The sequence below is a fragment of the Entelurus aequoreus genome, linkage group LG10 (genome assembly GCF_033978785.1).
Source record: "Entelurus aequoreus isolate RoL-2023_Sb linkage group LG10, RoL_Eaeq_v1.1, whole genome shotgun sequence".
In the NCBI taxonomy this organism is placed as follows: Eukaryota; Metazoa; Chordata; class Actinopteri; order Syngnathiformes; family Syngnathidae; genus Entelurus; species Entelurus aequoreus.
In genome coordinates, this window is record NC_084740.1 from 67,305,485 (window position 1) to 67,319,476 (window position 13,992).

At 40.3% G+C, this 13,992-nt stretch overlaps 1 protein-coding gene across 3 annotated transcripts in view; it reads right to left on the reverse strand.

The window, feature by feature from the left end:
* The window catches only part of ttll4 (tubulin tyrosine ligase-like family, member 4), a 40,450-nt gene that overhangs the window by 14,486 nt on the left and 11,972 nt on the right, over positions 1 to 13,992 (reverse strand). For all 3 annotated transcript variants that reach the window (XM_062061510.1, XM_062061511.1, XM_062061512.1), the window contains 11 exons: positions 12,426 to 12,804; positions 12,247 to 12,364; positions 12,082 to 12,158; positions 11,946 to 12,009; positions 5,317 to 5,435; positions 5,134 to 5,244; positions 4,978 to 5,054; positions 3,661 to 3,852; positions 3,496 to 3,578; positions 975 to 1,103; positions 769 to 891 (listed from right to left, as the gene is read on the reverse strand). In XM_062061510.1, the coding sequence (XP_061917494.1) occupies positions 769 to 891; positions 975 to 1,103; positions 3,496 to 3,578; positions 3,661 to 3,852; positions 4,978 to 5,054; positions 5,134 to 5,244; positions 5,317 to 5,435; positions 11,946 to 12,009; positions 12,082 to 12,158; positions 12,247 to 12,364; positions 12,426 to 12,804 (1,472 nt within the window). The remainder of the gene's footprint in view (positions 1 to 768; positions 892 to 974; positions 1,104 to 3,495; positions 3,579 to 3,660; positions 3,853 to 4,977; positions 5,055 to 5,133; positions 5,245 to 5,316; positions 5,436 to 11,945; positions 12,010 to 12,081; positions 12,159 to 12,246; positions 12,365 to 12,425; positions 12,805 to 13,992) is intronic.

Sequence of the window (13,992 nt, forward strand, 5' to 3'; positions counted from 1 at the left end):
TTAACTTGCACATACAGATGTAGCGACCAACTGTAGTTACTGACAGTGGTTTTCTGAAGTGTTCCTGAGCCCATGTGGTGATATCCTTTACACACTGATGTCGCTTTTTGATGCAGTACCACCTGAGAGATCGAAGGTCCATAATATCATCGCTTATGTGCAGTGATTTCTCCAGATTCTCTGAACCTTTTGATATTACGGACCATAGATAGTGAAATCCCTAAATTCCTTGCAATAGTTGGTTGAGAAATTTTGTTCTTAAACTGTTGGACAGTTTGCTCACGCATTTGTTCACAAAGTGGTGACTCTCGCCCCATCCGTGTTTGTGAATGACTGAGCATTTCATGGAAGCTGCTTTTATACCCAATCATGGCCACACCTGTTCCCAATTAGCCTGTTCACCTGTGGGATGTTCCAAATAAGTGTTTGATGAGCATTCCTCAACTATCTCAGTCTTTTTTGCCAATTGGGCCAGCTTTTTTTGAAACATGTTGCAGGCATCAAATACCAAATGAGCTAATATTTGCAAAAAATGTAGTTTACCAGTTCGAACATTAAATAGCTTGTCTTGCAGTGTATTCAATTGAATATAAGTTTGAAAGGATTTGCAAATCAATGTATTCTGTTTTTATTTACGATTTACACAATGTGACAACTTCACTGGTTTTGGGTTTTGTATTTTCATAATCAAGAGAAGTCATAATCGAAATCAAATTTAAAATTCGATTACCTGTCCAGCCCTACTATCTGAACTAATGTGTTTGTTACCATTTGTGTCCCTGGCAGGCTTTGTCGTCGCTGTTGGCCTGATAGTCGGAGTTCTTCTTGTTGACGCTGTAGTTGGTCAAGTGCATGAACTTGTTGCTCAGCGTCTTCATAGAGGATGAATACCTGCCGAGAGAGGAACAGTTTAACTCCATAAAGCCTTTTTGTGATCGTCCTTTTGGTAAATCGTCAAATATTTCCGCACTGACTTGCAGCTGGCGAATCGGACCAGTCCGTCTGAGAAGATGTAGATTCGGAGCGGGTCGTAGCAGGTCACGTAGACGTAGATGCGCAGGTCAAACTTGTTGCCGCTGATGAGGTAGGGCTTGTGCAGATACCTGAAATAAACAATATCTGACCAATGCTGAAAGGTCTGAGTCGGACTCGTGAGCACAATGCCGGCAAATGATATGATGCGGTTCACAAGTGAGTACTTACGTGGAAAATTAATGCCATAACAGCGATTTGTGCGTATGGCAAGCTTATGACTATCACAGCTGTGCCAAATTATTGTTATGGCACAATTAACAGGCACAATTAACAGGCACTGGCACATCCAATAATTGTGGTTCTTTTAAGATGGAATGGAAATGTTTCTAGATTCTTCCAGAGCAGGACCCACACCAGCATTGCCACACGAGATGATAATGTACCCCTCTATTAGGGGTGTCAAAAACTTTTTTTTTCAACCACAATTCTTATTTGTAACAGTTCTTAATTAATTTTAAAAAATCAAAAATTGATTTAAATCTTTTTTTGTAATTTTTTTTTATCCGTCCTGTCCACCCACTTGGGCAAATCCTATTGTGGATGATCATATCTGATGTACAGATTTATTTTTAAAAAAGAGAAATGTTGGATACTTCTCTTGTTGCCAATTGTCGATATTGGTACTATATGAAATTTGTGAAAATGAAGATGTGAAAAAATGCATTCTATTACCACAAGAGGTTGAATACCTCCAACATGATGTACCGTAACATCTCAGAGCATGAAAGTCTTTTATCAAGTCAACTATGAGTGCAGTGCAAAATGAAATGCAGTTATGTCATCATCTTGTAAAGACCACACAGATCCATCACTCTGTTTCAATTCATTACAATTACATTCAGCTGGAAATAATAATTATGTATGGCACACATGTGCAGGGAACAGACCTTTTACATCAGGGGTGCCCATTACGTCGATCGCGAGCTACCGGTCGATCCCGAGCTACCGGTCGATCGCGGAGGGTGTGTCAGTCGATCGCCAGCCAGGCATGAAAAAAATAGACCTAAAAATTTGCGATCATCAATCTTCACTAAGACGTCACTTGATTGACACTCACGGCACCCCCCGAGGATCTTCTGAGATGACGCTGGCTGCTGCGAGCTCAGTATTAAGAAAAAATGACCGACAGGAAGGCGAGAAACACTTTTTATTTGAAAAGACTCTCGCGCCGTACCTGCCGTCAAACCTCTAAAGACCGACTGCACAGGTCCTGTCTTCACAATAAAAGCGCTGCTTCATCCTGCCTGCGCTAACAAAATAAGAGTCTCAGAAAGCTGGCGTGCACAAGCCAGCAAGCTACGGAGTTTGCCACCAATGTATTTCTTGTAAAGTGTATAAAAAGGAGTATGGAAGCTGGACAAACAAGATGCCAAAAAACAACCACTTTCATGTGGTATTGGACAGAAAGGAGGACTTTTTTTCTCCTCCACTTGAAAATGTGGACGTTATCAGCACTACTGTCTGATTCCAAACAATGCAAGTCATCATAATCACCAACTTATATTCCTGTCTTCATGAAAGAAAGGACTCCATATGTGTTAAACATGCTTGTATTATCAGTAAACACCTTTAACTTGTTAACAAAAACCTCTCTTTCATAAATAAATAAATACATAAATATAAATCATATATATGAATGTGGTAGATCCCCTCGACTTGTTCAATTGAAAAGTAGCTCGCCTGCAGAAAAAGTGTTCCACATGATACATCTTATCAAGTGTATCATAGAAATCAATACAATCAATTAGCATGTTATGTGGGTGTGCATTTTCTAACAATAGGACTTGTCGTTTGTGTTTAAGTTGCACACGGACGTATTTCAGTGACGGACCAGACGCCATGCTGAGTGTTGACAGCTACCGATGTATGTGTGTATTATATAAATAAAAAAGACTCAGTGAGCAAGCATAACGCTCGATCGTCCAGTTTGTAGTCAAGAGACAGAAGGAACTGAACACATTTAAGCAAAATGTGTTAATTGACACACAAACGTGGTGCAATGGAGTGACGTCAGACGACAACCAGAGACCTGTCAGTCACAGCGGATGCTATTTTGCTTCAAAGCAACTTTATGGATTATTACATTACCTAAATTTTTCACTTGAGTGGATTATCATTGGTCTGTGGATTAATGGTTTGTTTAGAGGGCGGTTGATAAAACGCGTGCGTGACTTAGAGGAACTTTTGAAGAATAAATATTGTGTTGCGAACTAGTGTGTGGTGTTGCTTCCCTATTTGTCATTATTCAAAGCTGATGTCAATGTGAAGCAGCGGCAGCTGAACTGAATGTGACAGCGTGTCATAATTACGTCGGTCAGCTGGGTAAAAAAATACCGATAGGAGTATCATCAGTGCAGAATATTCACGATCCTCATGGACTGACCTAATTAGGTACCGGTCCCAAAAAAATACAGGTAGTCTGAGCACATCCCTAATTAAGACTCCTTGTGGCCTACTTACTTCTGGACCAAAAGCGATTTCTTTCGTGGCATCTGGCTCCATTTGTGAATGACTTGGATTCCGATTCCTCTCGCTGAGGCGGGCTGTTTAGACGTAAATGAGAAATACTGTTAAAAAAAAAAAGTGTGGGTTATGAGACTCTGTATACATTATAATAAGCGTTACAGGTTTGATGATCCATTTCTGTCTGGAACCATCCTTCCAGGCCTTGCGGAGCAGCAGAATGTCCTGAGGGAGGACAAAGGTGCGAGGGAAGAAGTTGAACTCCTGCCTGCCAAAGCGGACCTGCATCTTGGACAAGTTCTTCCACAGCCGGTCCTTCCTGCCAATCTGGAAGGTTCCGGGGAAGTGGTTCAACTTGGGACAGAGGGAGACGAAAGTAAATGGGTTATACTTGTATAGCGCTTTTCTACCTTCAAGGTATTCAAAGCGCTTTGACACAATTTCCACATTCACACACATACACATTCACACACTGATGGCGGGAGCTGCCATGCAAGGCCCTAACCACAACCCATCAGGAGCAAGGGTGAAGTGTCTTGCTCAAGGACACAACGGACGTGACGAAGTCGGTAGAAGGTGGGGATCGAACCAGGAATCCTCAGGTTGCTGGCACGGCCACTCTCCCAACCGCGCCACGCCGTAAATACCAAATAAACGTCTTTAGAGCAGACCTGGGCAAATTAAGGCCCGGGGGCCGGACATTCCCAAATAATTTTTTTAGATCTTTAAGATCGAAACTGTAGCTGCCATTATGATGGGCAGTGATGTTTTCAAATTACCGCAAGTCTTGAACTATACAAAGTATTTCAATGGTTGGGATCTGCGCTTTTGCATACTAGTTACTATGGTAATCTAAGTCCCAGCAGCTCAGACGAGGCACCAAGCAGTGTGAGTGGGGAGCGTTTCCACAGAGTGTTTCCAGAACGGCCAGCCTGGGTGTCAGGGACAGACGCGATTTTTACAACAAAGTTCTAAAGCTTAGTCATATATCAGATATATCTGATCGTAGGTGGGTTTATTTTTTAACCTTTGCGTTCATATTTCGCGGTGTTGTTCGCTTGATTGTAAAATATCTCGATCGAGAGGGGGTGTGACGTTCATATGTTGTCAATATTCAGTGTTTTATCATTCATAGTTCGTATTGTAAATCCCACATTCTTTATGTTTATGTCTCATTCAGTAAAAAATTTTTTTAATTCCATTCTGTTTTTTAAGGCGGTCTGTCATAATGTTTTTAGCATTCAATCAGACATGACTGTGAGGTTTTGTATTAGTGTTCCTAAAAATAGGACCCAAGCACACAGCAGATTTACACACACACGCACACACACACACACACACACACACACACACACACACACACACACACACACACACACACACACACACACACACACACACACACACACACACACACACACACACACACGTCACAAAATAATTGATCAAGCCTGGTTTAGAGGAGCCTCAGGTACTCACCTTCTGGTGCTCCTGAAGAGTCTTGAAGCAAGGAGACTTCATGTGGTGGCCCCAGCAGCCCATCCAGTCATGGCTTTCTAAACAATGACAGGCTTACATTAAATTCTCTTTTGATGTTGAAATGAGCACAAAAACATGACGTTTGCTCAAACTTACTCTTGGTGGGCGTGAAGTGGGACCTGCTGATTGTGTTTTTCACAACATTGGGCGTCACGGTGCTGATCTTCCACTTTAAAAGTTGTCTTTGCTCCTCGGGCAGCATTTCAACTGCAGGAGAGACAACCCAAAGCTAATCCCAGCACGCTCTCACCACGCCACATAGCGTGCACACGTGTGTACCTTGCTCATTGGCGGTGCTGAAGTACAGCGTGGGAGGCATGTGCGCGAAAAGGCTGGGAACGAGAGCCGGCCTTTTCTCCTGCTCATCCTTCACCTCCAACGACATGGGCTCTTCGACACTGGAGGGGAGAGAGAGTTTGGAACAGTTTCTCTTCAGTGTACGAAAACACAGGAGAAAACTTAGTATGCGACTTACAGTAATTACCTGGACTATAAGCAGGTATTTTTTCCTACACCTTATAAAACGGTGCGGCTAATTTATGGATATTTATTCGCTAACGGCCATCATACAAATAGTTTTTTTTTAAAAAACAAATGCACTGAATAAGTGCATTATCATTTGTGCTATGGTGCCCTCTTTTGGACGAGTTTGCTCACTGGAAGTGCTGCAATGTCCTTCTATTTAGTGCTTTCAACCGGAAGTAAAAATGCCAATCCCTCCTCTAGCCATTCATAGCGTTCCCACGCGTATGGATTCTTCATGCATCACTCCAAGCAATGTTTATACGTTTTAAAGTTAAAGTACCAATGATTGTCACACACACACTAGGTGTGGCAAAATTATTTTCTTCATTTGACCCATCACCCTTGATCACCTCCTGGGATGTGAGGGGAGCAGTGAGCAGCAACGGTGGCCGCGCCCGGGAATACAATATAACTAAAACGACTAAACCGTCCCATGTGTAATGTCTGTAGTGTTTTCGTGCATATTTGTACGTGCTATCGTAATGTAATGAAGCGAGCGTCGTTAGCATTAGCTAATATGCTAACACGTTTACGAGTGTCTGTGTTAGTATTATCAACTTACAATGGCATTTTGTTTGTATTTTTTCAGTTTCACAAAACGTCACCGTGGAGTTATTGAGTCTGTTTAGCTGATTGGAGAGCTAGCTTCCGCAGCTAGTGACTTCCGTTTTGTTTGATCAGCCGTTTTACTGCCGTGTTACAGACACCGATTGGAATCAATTAAGGTATGTAAATAAACATTTACCAAATCTTTCTCTGTAAGTAACTAATTTCACAACATATATATCAGCGGCTAATATATGGAAAAACTTTTTTTTTTTTAAATTAAATTCAGTGGGTGCCGCTTATATACCGGTGCGTTCTATAGTCCGGAAAATACGGTACATTAAATGCTGAATGGCCAATAAAAATGGCTGATTAGATGATGTCATCACCCCACCACAAATAGATTGCAGTCCTGTGGAAAAGACTGAAGACTCGCAAAGTATATACAGTATCTGCGGCTTATAGTCCGGTGCAGCTGATATACGGAAAATACAGTATAAATGTTTTCCTTAAATTTAGTGGGTGTGGCTTATATACAGCTTTAGTCCGGAAAGTAGGGTAATTTGAATGACTTGTTTCAACATGGGCGATAAAATAAGCTGTTCTTAAATTCACTCACTCATGCCAGCGACCTGGGGGAAAAATTGTCTCAATGGTTATTAGTATATGTTAGTCACCACCGGGGGAGGAGTTAATATATTAATTTGAATAAAATAGTGATTAATGATGCATCAAATAATTTTATTATTTTTCATCATAATCTACCAGCTGTTAAAAACATTATTTTACAGGAAAGATACATTTTCCTTGAAAAAATATTTTTCATAAAAATGGGTTTTGAGGGAAAAAGGAGCTCGTTGTTCAGTTGGGCTGGTGGACCACCAATAACAGGTTTTGAAATACATTACCAATATGTGTGACATATTGTAAGACAATGTTTGTATAGCTGTCCAATGACTGATAAAATACAAAAGGTAAATCATAAAAAGTGTCAATCATAGAAAAATGTGGATATCATTGGAAGGTTGTGCCACTTCCAAAATAAATGACAGGTACCAACAGGATGATCATTTTGACTCTGCAGTCAAAAGTGAGACTTAAATGGTTGTTTTTAGCAAAAATACCACCATAACAGAGCTAGAGGAGGTTGTCCAACGGATAATAAAAGCAATGCACTCACATGACGGTCATGTAGGAGAAGAAACGGGCAGATGAAGATGAGTGGATGATAGGCGCCGCTCCCTGCTCTAAAGGTAAGCTAACTTTATGTTTCCTGCACCTGAAGTACAGCTTTTAGGAGAGGGAGGGCAATGAGGTGACCCTTAATGACCGCACAAACAATGGAGAGGCGGCGACAATAGCGACCGGTCCCTTTGGCTTGAAGGGAGAAGCAGCTACGAGTGTTTGGTAGGCACTTGTTCACAGAGCGCCAACAACAACGTGCTGCACAATGCTGCAGAGCTTTCCACCACGCTCTGCTGCTTTTCAGACCACCCCGCGCAACAATGCCCTGGCAGAGAATGGACATGTTCACAGAGAGTGATGGATGTTATGGGCGGGGGAGGAGGCACCAATTAGACACCAGAAGCAGGTACGGATTTAGAGAAATCAACATAATTTCAGCCAGTAAAATGAATGACAAAGTGCATTTCTTTATGTCACATTTACAGTTCATTTTAAAAAAGGTACACAACTTGATGAACGTTTTGTTTTATCTGGTTTGTAACATGTTTAAGTTTCCAGTTTCCTGTGGTGCAAAAAGTCCCCATATGTAAATTTAATGTAAAAAAAATTAAAAAATTAAAAAAAGAGCTGTCAAAAACAAAGTGTTAAAGGTGCTAACTAAATTAGTTATTCATTAGGTTTACACATGTACATCATGGTAGGCCGTGCCACTTCATTATGACAGCTGGCTGGTATTATGAATGTTTATACCAAACAATGATGGAGCAATTAAACAAAAAGTTTAAAGTCTACTTATACTGGTCCAGGGCTCGGAGATAAAACGTTATCAATATATATCGCCATAGACGTGTAATCAGTATCAACGAAAGTGCCTGCAATAAAACGTATTTGTCAGAAATGCAGACCAAGGTTGGTTGCATGAACAAAGACACCCGCTCTCTGGTCACCGATCAACACAGGAAGTGGGAGTGACACACCAACAGCCAATCAGGTAACAGTATCAACTATCAAGTTTGCTTATTTGGCGAATGATTTTTTTTCATGGAGTGAGAAGAGAAAGTCAAAATGAAGAAATTGTGGATAAAAGAGGGAAGGTCACTTTTTTCATAGGGACCGTAGTCAGACCATTGGTCTGTAAATGACGCAGGGCGCTCGTCCCCACCAAGACCAAGGGCTGGACGATTAAAATAATAGTCATGATTATAGTCATGGTACAGTATTTATTGTACCACCAAAACTCAACTTTAAATAAAGTTTAAAAAATAAATATACATTAGTAATGAATAAACCCCAACAAGTAAAATAATAATAGTAATAACAATACATTGAAATAATAGTAGGTATATATAAAAATACAAAAAAATTCAGTTTTTCCGTTTCAGTTGCGTTTTTTACCCTTTGCACTTATTTTACCACTATAGAGTGTGTGCTTTTGTATCAAACAAAAATGTATAAAATGTTTCTAATTAACTGCAAAAATCCTAACAATTATTGTTTGGACAATTTTGACCAATATTTTAGGTCATTGTGTGTATCAATAAGTGCTTTAAGTACATTGTGCTTGTGTAAGGTACTTTTTTGAAACCTTTATTTTGTTAGCGCAGTCAGGCCCGGATGTGGCGCACCGGGCTTTTATTGTGAAGGTGGGAAGTGTGCTGTGCTGTTCTCAGTTTGACACATAAAGAAATGACTTGAGGCTGTAAAAAAAAAAAAAAAAAACAGCCGGCCGCTGTCCCTCTGTTTGTACATTGATCTTACATGGATGATGTTATTCACAACAACACAATCAGATGAGATGTGTCGTGTGTGTATGGATTGTTCCAGCTAGCATTCAGCTTCGTAGTTTAGTCGCTCTTTCAAGTGACCGTCTTGACATTGTTTAGTTTAGGACGTGTTTCAGGGCTGAATGAGCGTCCGACACATTATTTTTCCAAATAAATGTTGCCTCTCCTCACAATTGACAGCATTTCACTTATATTTGTGTCAATTTCTCTGATATTTTTTGTTTTTCAGCTGATTGTTCTATTCAAATCAAATCAACTTTATTTATAAAGCACATTTTAAAATTTACCACAGGGGTAGCCAAAGTGCTGTACAATGGGCAGGTTAAAAGATAATACGAGTACCGAGGAAACACAACACAACACAAACAGAACACGATAAAAAATAAATAAATAAAATAAATAAAACATAAAAACAGGTTCACAGCAGATGTATTATGGGGCGCCATTGCAGGATGGATATCACTCAGTGTTAAAAGCCATGGAATAAAAGTATGTTTTTAAGAGAGATTTAAAAACAGGAAGAGAGGAGGCTTGTCTAACACTCAGAGGTAGGTCGTTCCAGAGCTTGGGAGCAGCAGCGGCGAAAGCTCTGTCACCTCTAAGCTTCAGCCTTGTGTCAGGGACCGTCAGTAGCAGCTGATCGATTGACCAATTATGTGACTCCGTCCGCTATTACTTCAACGCCTTATTTTATTTGTTGAGTTTAGTGATTATTTATTAGCGCGGTGTCAAATAAAAAGTAATAACCATGATGAGATCCCAAACGAGTCGACGTTGCCTTTTGTTCACTCATACGCTAACTCATCCATTTCACTGTCACAAGCTCCAGAATTTGCATTTTTTCCACCCGATTACTATATTTACATGATCGCGAGAAGCCATAACCAAAATTAGATTAATTGTCCAGCGATACCAAGATCTGAGCCGCGCTCACCCTTTAGAGCACAGCTGTAACTTCCTGGCACTAAACCTGCAGAAAAAAGTTATTCTCAGGTTTCTCTGTGTTTACATTTTCACACTTTGCACCATTTTCTTACACTCTATGAAGCATTCCCCACATATTCCTTATTTTTTCCACCTTCATTTTAAGAGGTTAAGTGTTTGATGTGATTTTACTATTTTGTTTACATTCGCATATACTAGTTCTCGGGACACAGTTCTCAGAACTACCACACTCGAGTTTAGTTATCGGAACTACCATTCCCCTTAGGGACTTTTCCTTTTCACATAGGCACATGGCTGGGGATGCTGGGGACTTGACAAGAAACATGTGTTACGCATATCCGCCTGTGACCCGTGACGTAGTACTTTAGCGCCTCACCCACCACTGTAAAACAACCAACAACCCGCCCGCGAAAAGTGAACAAAGAAACAACACAAGCAAGAATGAAGACCTCGGAGGCTACTGTGTTCATAATCGTCTGCTTGCAAGGAACAATAACAATGGGTGCTAAAATTTGGCATCTAATAACGTTAATAGCACATCGAGGGAGTAAGGGCACAAGGAATCCAGCGACAGGCGATATTTCTTCGTTTCATGAAAGACGAAAGGATAGCAAAGAACTCTGTGGAACTTTTTAAAAATGGCGCGTCTGTGTTGTGGCTCGGAGAAGCGTAGTTTGTCAGTTCAACTAATCACCAAACACCTACGTATTTTAGTTCCTATGGGACTCAGTTCAGACCCTGCCTCAGAAGAGCAGCTAAAATGGTTCTAGGATCTGAGGGCCGTAGTCCCTAGTTCCCTTATGTCGGAAGACGACGAAAAACGGCCCAGGAACTAAAAAGGTTATAGGAACTCCAAAAAGTCCCTACAGTCTGAAAACGACTCTTGTTTGAGTGTTTCCATGATTGTGTTGACATTTCCTTTTCTTTGTGCCTTGATAGCTGAGGGGATTATAATCAGAGGAAGGTTACATCAAATAAAAATGCTTTTTCAGAACGCTGCTGCTAGAGTTCTAACAAAGACCAAAAAATGTGAGCACATTACACCAATTCTTAAATTCTTACATTGGCTCCCTGTACATCAGAGAATTGATTTCAAAATCCTCCTGCTCACATATAAATCACTACATGGTCTAGGGCCGAAGTATATATAGGGTCTGATATGCTCCCACTATATAAGCCCTCTGATCACTAAGATCTTCTGAGACCAATCTGTTAGCGGTTCCAAGAGTAAACTCAAATCAAGGGAGAGCATCATTCAGTCACTATGCAACAAATAGCTGGAATAAACTTCCTGAAGATGTCAGACTTTCCCCAACTCTGACTACTTTTAAAACTAGACTGAAGACTTTTATGTTCACCTTAGCTTTCAGCTAAATGTTTTAATCTTTTAACTTTTAACGTCTTCACTGTTTTAATTTTTATTGTCTGCATTTTAATTTTGCTTTTATTTTCTTTCATTTCACTTTGTTGTCTGTGAAGCACTTTGAGTCTGCCTTGTGTATGAAAAGCGCTATACAAATAAAGTTGCCTTGCCTTGCCTTAATTTTCATATATTTTTCTCTTGCAACGTATTTTCAATTGGTCATAAAAAATCTCAATAATTATTGATACCCACTGATATAAAACACTTTTAGTTTATAGCCCTAACAACCACCATGGAAACTGACACGTAACTGTCTAGTAAAATATGCCAATTCCAGATGGCGCTACAGAAATGTTATTTCTTTTTAAACATTCTAAACCAGGGAGGTGGCCCAGTGTCCTGTAATAGACTGTTGAACTTCAGGGGTTCCACGGTACTGCATGCTAATAAAAACAACTTTAAGAGGATATCAAGTGTTTCTAAGGAGCAGAATGGAATCTTCTAGATACATTTTTACATGTTGTTTTGTGTGTGTGTGTTGAACAGGAGACTGTCCTCACCCGGAGCAATTCACGATGGATGCGGAGGAGGAAGTACCGTAGACTGAGGACGACTCGGAACAATCTGAAAACAATCCGCTGAGTCAGTAGCTGGCGGGAAAGTCACTTGAGTGTTTTGTACGTCGGGAGTCTTCACCATCATCGCTGCAGGCGTTCTCCTGCTCGTCAGGCAGCTCCTCCTCGCCGCCATCCACCTGCATGACGCACTCTGGGCTGGATGAAGACACAAATAACGGTGAGAGTCCCAGCACCCGGTCTGGGCTCCAACAAAGTCGTGGAACCTGGGGAGGGACAATCTTACCCGGCGCCCTCAGACTGTACCGACGAGGCACGGGGGCACTCCGGAGACACTGGAGCTCGCCCCTGCTTGGTGAGGTTTATGGCGGAGATCTTGGTGGTCACAGAGCCCACCAAGGTGCCTGTGGGACGGGAAAGTGGTTGAAAACATGTCGACATGTCTTCATCGACAGGTGTGATTACCTGGCGTTGCCCTCTGCTCATCTTGCAGTGCAGCAGTAACACTGTGGACATTTGACACGTGACCATTGTGGGTTGTGGTGGCATAACCCAAATTCTGCGGGTATTTCTTGCTTGCATCCAGGAGCTGACTGCCAAAGAACGGCAGAGAAACGGCAACAACTTGCAGTGGATTGTTGGCAGCGTCTGATTTAGCGTGGTAGTTTTGCACCGGACTGGACTTGGCGGCAGAGTTTGTCGCCGTGCTTGCATTTCTTAGCGCGCCCATATCCACTTGGTCAAGGCTGGGGGGGTCCTTACGCGACGCTGCCCCCGGGTGTTCAAAAGGAGTAAGGCATACAGGAGGCACTGAAGGTGGGGTGGAACTTTCTGCAGCTTCAAGCTAGGGAGACCAAAATATGTATTAAAACAACACTGAACATTAGATATAAATCAAATATAATCAATATGATATTGGTTACAGCGATATAATTTATAAGAATGCGTATTTGTTTATCATTAAGCATTGTGTTTTAAATGGAAACTTTGGCCGAGTTGGACTGTTAACGTTAGGGTTTTTATTTGTTACTGTCAAATTAAAAGCACCAATTTCCATTTTTTCAACCGAAAAAACAAAACTCAGATTGGCTTGGTGTTTCTTAGGTTACAAATAAAACACTTAAACATTGAATACATTGTTTTTTCATTGACAGTATGCATATTTGCAGAAATTTTATGTAAACTTGGCCTCATTTGTCCAACCTCATAGAAACTAAGTGTTTTTGATGAGTAAAAATATGTTGGTTTTGTTATGTTTTCCATTATAGGTTAATTGCAAATTAGGTAAATTGCAAACTTTGTATCAAAAAAATAAAAATAAAAATAGATAATAAATAACTAAATAATATACCCACATATGCGGTCCTCTCCAAGGTTTCTCATAGTCATTCACATTGACGTCCCACTGGGGTGAGTTTTCCTTGCCCGTATGTGGGCTCTGTACAGAGGATGTCGTTGTGGCTTGTACAGCCCTTTGAGACACTTGTGATTTAGGGCTATATAAATAAACATTGATTGATTGATATACATTTAAAATATGTTTGTTTTCTTTTAAGAACTACGTTTAAGTCTTCCCATTACGGGTTATATACAAACTTTGTATAAAAACTAGGACTGCAAAATTTTAATTCCATTAGAAAAAAGCTTTGATTTAAATCATGTTTCGATTCATGATTTAAAGAATGTAACTAATAATTTATCAAATCCAGACCAAAGGTAAAAGAATTTGAAAGATGGTAAATTAAAGTAAAGGGAAATAAAAAGAAGGTAAAAAAATGTACAGTAATTAGAAGGTAAAAGAAGTAAATAAAATGTAAACTAAGGTACATACAAAGTCAAGAGAGGTAAATAGAAGGTTAAATAAGGTAATTAAAAGATAAAATAATGAATATAGATGGTAAAATAAAAGGTAAAAGAATGTAATTGAAGGTTAATAAAACAGTAAAAAAAATGGTTCAAACGGTAAAAGAAGCAACATGTGAAAGATGGTAAATAAAAGTAAAGGGAGGTAAAAAGAAGGTAAAACAAGGTA